Source organism: Priapulus caudatus, unplaced genomic scaffold (assembly GCF_000485595.1).
Source record: "Priapulus caudatus unplaced genomic scaffold, Priapulus_caudatus-5.0.1 Scaffold993, whole genome shotgun sequence".
In the NCBI taxonomy this organism is placed as follows: Eukaryota; Metazoa; Priapulida; class Priapulimorpha; order Priapulimorphida; family Priapulidae; genus Priapulus; species Priapulus caudatus.
This window is the reverse complement of record NW_014578054.1, coordinates 89,985-97,573: the sequence shown is the minus strand read 5'-3', so window position 1 is coordinate 97,573 and position 7,589 is coordinate 89,985. Positions and strand designations below refer to the sequence as shown.

The window sequence follows — 7,589 nt, the reverse complement described above, 5'->3', positions numbered from 1 at the left end:
CACCGCCATAATATCATAGATAACTCAAAAATTATAATGCACTCAGGTTTCACGTCAGAAACTTTGCTTACGTATTGAAATTATAAAGTTAAAAATTAAAATTATAAAATTATAATAATTATAAAATTAAAAGTATTAAATTATAATTATAAATAAGCGTTGCTGGTTTATTAGTCAATCCGATCACGCCTCGTGCTTGTTAACCTTGTATAGTAACTTGTTAACCTTGTAGCAAGGCGTCGGTCTTGTGGTAAGCCGGAACTGGAAGACATTCCTTCTGTGACTGCTTTGTGAATATTATATCATGTGTGTGTATTATGGCTTAGGGGCGGTCAGACAAACACCCAATTTACGCTGCGCGCACACTTATATTATTGTTTATATTTGGTATTGTTCTATATATATATATATTTTTATAATGTACTTTATTTCCAAAAATGCATATACATACATGTATAGAATATGCTACACAAGATCAGATAGTATTGTGATGGTAATCACATTACAGATGATACGAACATATTGTTTTAATGCTTATATGAGATGGTTTACATATATGATGGTGTACATTTCCAACACAGGTAAATGTCGTTCACAGGTAAATAATTCTCAAATAGTTATGTACATTGAACATAGCAATTGTTTTCTCTTGTTCAAAGTTCGTGCATAGTTTTATAGATGTATATGCTTATATATGTTCTATGTTACGTCCTTATACTATAAATTGTGAAATAAAATTGCTCATTTGCCATAAAACTTGTAAAATCTGTTGTTTGTTATTGCTATATATTTTTCTACTTCCATGATGTATTTTAGATATGCTTTAACCGCAGCAAATTAAGGATGGTCTTTTCCCGCCTAATTTGCATCTTAGTGTAAGCGTGCAACAGTCGCGAAGCAATGGCGCCGCAGCGTATATGGTTGCGACGTAGGATTTGGACGAATTTACAGGAAACTGCGGCCAATAATGGGAAAGCAGAGTATAGAAACATTAAGAATTGTGCTAGTTAATAGATTCGTATTTAGTTAGCCATTATATTTTATTGAAACGCCCTTCCAATGGCCTGGTACGCCTGTGCATTTATCTGAGTCGTTGATGTTTATGAGGGCAAGAAATTTGTTTGTGGCAAGGATACGATGAAGTATTTTGTGTTGAAAATACCTTAATCGTGTATCTAATACAATAGTGAATACAGCTGAATGAATTATAAAGTGTTGTAGAAAAGTGATAGAAAAAACAGGCGACATTATTAAGGCTACTATCTTGCAGAAATTTGTTTACGCACCTCAACATTTATGACTTCGTTAGTAACAGTTGAAAATTAAATAGTGTAATGCCTAATGCCGTAATGGGTACGTAGAATACCGAAATATACGAAGTACTAGTAATGTACGTACTATTTATACGTGTGGTCAAAGAACTGCTGATTTACTGCCTGCGTGTATCAGCGAATAGTTATTACGGTAAAAAAATTCGTCTTCTCTGAATGTGAAATCAGGTTGCGATTTATCCGACTAAACATTTAAAACCGAATATAAAAAAACAAAAACAAACAAATAAACTTGACCGTATATACGATTTTCGAAACCCGCCATTTTTAGAACTATTAATACTTCACTGATAATGATATTATTGTTCGGTCATTCTTTCTTTTTCCAAGAGTCCGCACTGTTTCTTTCTTGTTTCGATGAAAATGTCCGTCCTCCGCTCGACGACTCTTGCCTGTAGTTCACCGTTTTTCCTCGTCTCAAACGCCTCGCGGCCAGACGTTTTGCGTCGCCTTCTTCGTACTGTAGATGTTCAACAGCGAATTTTCGCACGCGCGCAATCGTTCCTGCCGGTGAGGTTTCGTGGCCTTCAACTCCGTAGATAAGTAGATTGTACTTGCGTCTATGTGTTTGGGCCACAAGCAATGACTGCCGAAGATCGTTAATTTCTCCTTTCACCGTTTGCATTTGTTCTTGAGTTTCGTTTTGCGCCTTTTTCACATTGTCGACGTCCACTTCCAAACTGTCGATCCTTTCCGTTAACTGTGTTACTTTTTGCTTTACTTCTTCGAAACCAACATAGATGTGTTCTTTGAGTTCAGCATTTGTGACCTCGTTGCTCACGTTAGCGGCCGCCATTGTTGTTGAAGTTAAACCGGCCGATTCAGTATCCACGGAAATGTTCTTGTTTCTCTTTTCTTTCGGCTAACGCTTCATTAGGATTGATATCTTTGATATCATTAATGATTAATGATTAATGATTGATAATTCTAATCCNCTATAACATAACGTTATGGAGCATCTATAACATTACGGATGGTTTTGCACATGTTACAATGGGTGGTCCATCACATATAATCACGAGTAAGATAATATAGGATATATTATATAATATAGGATCTTATATTATAGATATATATAGATATATATATATATCCTATATATATATCCATTATTATATCTTATATATAATATTGGATCCTATATTATCTTACTCCTGATATAATGATATCACAGTTTATCTAGCGCATGATATCGATGGTGTAACGCATATTACAATTCATCTAACACATGTTGCAGGTTATCAACTATACATTTTAACATGCGTTCTATTTTCTCAACTAATTAATAACTTGATATTAATTAGTTGAGCACTCAACTTTTGCGTTTACACTGCCGACATTTGTTTAAAAAGTTGAAAAGTTGATCAACTCGTCAAATTTACTACTAAAAGTTGATAGTGCAAACCCAGCTTAACTGTAAGTCTTTCAACAATGCGTGTTTAATGCAGTTTGCATTTAAACTACAACTTACTGCTCAGTAAGACCAGCCTGTTTGTAAAGAAAGTTGGCGACCTTACCAAAAAGCGATTGCTCCCCACATAATATACACATAATATACGTAATAGCACGGAATATCAAAACCAAATATGCACGCACGGGTCACGATTCTCTTTCTCTCTTCCTTTTTCTCCCTCTCATCTCCCCTCATTCCATCTCTCACTCACTCTCCCTCTTTCAACCTCACAGCTCCTTCGCTGGCCCTCTCCTCTCCCTTCTCCCTCCCTATCCCCACTCCCTCCCTCCTCCTAACCTCCTCCTCTCCCTCCCTCCTCCCCTCCTGTCTCTCCCCTCCCTCCCTCCTCCCCTCCCTCCCTCCTCCCTTCCTTCCTCCCTGCCTCTCTCGGCTCCCTCCCTCCTCCCTCCTCCCTCCTCCCTCCCTGTCCCTCTCTCCCTCCTATTATCTCCCCTCCTAGAGATAACTATCTCTAGAACTATAGCCCGTCGCTCTGCCACAGGCCTGTGGGCTATTGGCGAAGGGCTGTAGTTCTAGTTCTAGAGTCACGGTAGACATGCTTCTATGCTGTTCCGTGCTTAACAACGGCTGAACGCTGGCATGCTCATCAAAGGCTAATGACGGGCATTCAACAGCAGGGCCGCTGCAATCGGTAACCGGTTGTTGACATGATTCGCTCCGCGGGTGAAGACTATTTTTAATCATGTCTGTCGCGTATGATTTAGTATTGGTCGATGATCATGGGGCACTAGAATCCCTACGCATACATTGCCCTGCTACTCGGCTATGTATTCAGAGGCAAGCTAATCCATATTACCTAGCTTTCTATTGGGAGATGTCATGTCTAAGCATGGCATCTGTCTTACGATAACTAGCTATAAGTCGTCAGGCATCATAAGATTGGAGACTCGACGAGAGAGATGATTGCATAATTTCAAGAGTAGATAATAACACATGTGTTATTATCTACTCTTGATAATCTGTTACTCTGTTTTGGAGGACGTTAACGGGTAGTAGTAAATAATGATGCATAAAGCAAAGAGAAAAAATTACGAGATACTATTGTGGTTAATGTTTGTTCCAATACTTAGAATGTTTCGTGAGGATGTTTCATGAAAATGCATTTTTTTTCAGACAAAAAATCGAAAAAGAATTGTAAAGGTAGATACTGTATTGCATGGTGCTTTATCACACGTTTGAAGGGAACACCAATGTTACATATGTTACCATTGCAGATGCTCTTCACATTTTGAAGTGTACACAGCTCTAACACATGCTAACATTGTTTCAGGTGCTCTATCACATGTTTGTAGCCTACACAGCTTTAACACATGTTAACATTGTTTCAGGGCTTCTGATTTCACGTGTTTGAAGCGTACACAGCTCTAACACATGGCTAACATTGTTTCAGTGCTCCTATCACATGTTTGAAGGCGTACAGCAGCTCTAACGACATGCAAGTATTGTTCAGGTGCTCTATCACATGTTTAATGGCGTTACACGTGCTTAACACATTCAAACATTGTTTCAGGTGCTGCTATCACACTTGTTGAAGTCGTACACAGTCTCTAACACATTCTAACATTGTTTCGTGGTCTGCTATCACATGTCTGAAGCGTACACAGCTCTAACACATGCTACATATTTTTCAGATGCTCTATTCACATGTTTTGAAGTCGTCACAGCTCTAACACATTAAACATTGTTTCGTGCTCTATCACAATGTTTGAAGCGTAGACCAGCTGCTAACGCATTGCTAACATTGTTCCGTACTCGTATCAGCAGTTTGAAGCGTACACAGCCTTCTAACACATGCCTAACATTGTTTCCAGTGCGCTATCCCACTGTTTGAATGCGTACACACAGCTCTAACACATGCTAACATTGTTTCAGGTGCTCTATCACATGTTTGAAGCGTACACAGCTCTAACACATGCTAACATTGTTTCAGGTGCTCTATCACATGTTTGAAGCGTACACAGCCTGAACAATTAACATGTTTTAGTTGCGCTGTCATATTGTTTGAAGCGTACACAGCTCTTAGACCAACTGCTGAACATTGGTTGTCAGGATGTGCTCTATCACATGTTGTAAGCGTACACAGCTCTAACACGCTGCACTGTTCTCAGGTGGCTCTTATCACATGTTGAAGCGGTACACAGCTTCTAACACCATGCTTAACTATGTTCAGGTGCTCTATCACATGTTGAAGGTACACAAGCTCTAACACTGCTTTAACATTGTTTTCAGGTGCTCTATTCACATGTTTGAAGCGTACACACGCTCTAACACGTGCTTAACATTTGTTTCAGGTGCTACTATCACATGTTTGACGTATCACAGCTCAAACCTCTAATATTGTTTCAGTGCTCTATCGACATGTTTGAAGCGTAACACAGCTCTAACACATGCTAACATGCGTTTCAGGTGCTCTATCACATGTTGAAGCGTACACAGCTCTAAACACAGGAGTGCTAATTATTGTTTTCAGGTGCTCCTATCACATGTTGAAGCGTAACACAACTCAAACACATCTAACATTGTTTCAGCGTGCTCTATCACATGTTTGAATCGTACACAGCTCTACACACATGCTAACATTGTTTCAGTGGTGCTCTACACATGTTTGAAGCGTACACAGCCTAACACATGCTAACATTGTTTCAGGGCGCTATACATGTTGAAGAAGTAACACAGCCTAACACGTGTCTAACATTGTTTCAGGTGCTCTATCACACTTGTTTGAAGCGGTACCAGCTCTAACACATGCCTAATATCGTTTCAGGTGCTCTATCACATGTTTGAAGGCGTACACAGTCTAACACATGGCTAACGATTGTTTCAGGGCTCTATTCAGCATGTTTTGAAGCGTACACACGCTCGTAACCACATGCTAATATTGCTTTTCACGGTGCATCTATCACATGTTGAACGTACACGGCTCTAACACATGCTAACCATTGTTTCAGGTGCTCTATCACATGTTTGAAATGCGTACCCAGCTCTAACCACACTGCTAACATTGTTTCAGTGTGCTCTATCACATGTTTGAAGCGGACACAGTCTGCTAACACATGCTAACATTGTATTTCAGGTGCGCTATCACCTGTTTTGAAAGAACGTACACAGCTCAACACATGCTTACGATTGTTTCAGGTGCGCTATCACCATGTTGAAGCGTACCCAGCTCTAACACATGCTACACATGTTTGCAGGTGCTCTTAATCACATGGTTTGAAGGCGTACACAGCTCTACAGCATGCTAACATTGTTTCAGGTGCCTCATCACATGTTTGAAGCGTACACACTCTAACACATCTAACATTGTTTCAGGTGCTCTATCACATGTTTGAAGCGTACACAGCTCTAACACATGCTAACATTGTTTCAGGTGCTCTATCACATGTTTGAAGCGTACACAGCTCTAACACATGCTAACATTGTTTCAGGTGCTCTATCACATGTTTGAAGCGTACGTGGAGATCGGCCTTACCAACATCCGTGCCGTCGACATCATCGCCGGGATATGTTCCTTCGTCGTTGTCGGCCTCGGCGGAACCCTCATCGGAGTCATCTTCGGCATGCTCACGGGTTTCGTGACTCGCTTCACGGACCACGTGCGCGTGATCGAGCGATCTACGTGTTTTTGCCTGATGGGCACATGTCTTACCTGACCGCGGAGATCGTTCCACTGTCTCGGATCATGCGCGTGAGTAATCTGTGTGGGATGGAGGGAGGTGAGGGAGAGGAGGGAGGGATGGGAGGCGGAGGGATGGAGGGAGGGGAGGGATGGCTTCACATGACCACTGTCGCGTGATCGACCGTCGGACGTGTCCTGAGAGGCTACATGTACTTCACGCTGACGCGCGGAGATGTTCCACCTGTCCGGCATCATGGCGTGAGTGTCTGTGTGGGAGGGAGGGAGGATGGGAGGGAAGGAGGGAGGGAGGAGGAGGGAGGAGGGAGGGAGGCTTCACGGGAGAGAGGTGATTCGAGCCGGATCTACGGTGTCTTCGCGCTGAGGTTGAGAAGTGTAGCATGTCTGTACCGCGTGAGGCGGAAGACGGGGAGGGGAGGCGAGGATGTAGGCCACCTGTAGACCGGGGCATCGATGTCGCGTCGAGTGTCGCTGTGGGAGGAGGGGGAGGGGGGAGCGAGAGGAAGGCGGAGACGGCGGTAGCAGCGGAGATGGGGAAGGTGCGAGGCAGAGCGGGGATGGGATGGAGGCTTCACGACGGGCTTGGAGGCAGCGGTGCGCCCGTGACTATGGCTGAGCCGAAGGGGAGAATGTGGGCTATGTCTAGCCTGACCGCCGGGGAACGATGTTCCATCTGTACCGCAACTCATGGCTGAGTGTCTGTGTGGGAGGGAGGGAGGTGAGGGAAGGGAGGGAGGGGGAGGGTGGATGGCTGCTTCACGGACACGTGCAGCGGCGGTTGAATCGAGCCGCCGATTCTAGCGTGGTCCTAGATCGGGCTACATGTGCTTACCTGACCGCGGAGATGTCCAGCCTGTTCCAGGCATCATGGCGTGATGTGTGTGTGGGAGGGCAGGAGGGGGCAGGAGGGGAGTGAGGAGGGAGGGGAGGCCCTCCGGACCACGTGCGCGTGATCGAGCCGATCTACGTGTTCCTGATGGGCTACATGTCTTACCTGACCGCGGAGATGTTCCACCTGTCCGGCATACAATGGCGTAGTACTGTGTGGGAGAGGCGAGGGAGGAGGGAGGGAGGGAGGGAGGAGCGGGAGGCTTACACGGCAACCAGTGCTGCGTGAACCGAGCACGATCTAGACTGTTCCTGAATT

The 7,589-nt window shown here is 43.5% G+C and overlaps 1 protein-coding gene across 1 annotated transcript in view; it reads left to right on the top strand.

Moving 5' to 3' along the window:
* Window positions 1-3,401: 3,401 nt before the first annotated feature.
* Window positions 3,402-7,589, top strand: part of LOC106814866 (sodium/hydrogen exchanger 2-like) — a 31,704-nt gene continuing 27,516 nt past the window's right edge. The window contains exons 1-8 of the mRNA XM_014819239.1: window positions 3,402-3,436; window positions 4,196-4,244; window positions 4,678-4,735; window positions 4,914-4,996; window positions 5,570-5,593; window positions 5,941-5,991; window positions 6,234-6,398; window positions 7,383-7,474. Of these exons, the coding sequence (XP_014674725.1) occupies window positions 3,402-3,436; window positions 4,196-4,244; window positions 4,678-4,735; window positions 4,914-4,996; window positions 5,570-5,593; window positions 5,941-5,991; window positions 6,234-6,398; window positions 7,383-7,474 (557 nt within the window). The remainder of the gene's footprint in view (window positions 3,437-4,195; window positions 4,245-4,677; window positions 4,736-4,913; window positions 4,997-5,569; window positions 5,594-5,940; window positions 5,992-6,233; window positions 6,399-7,382; window positions 7,475-7,589) is intronic.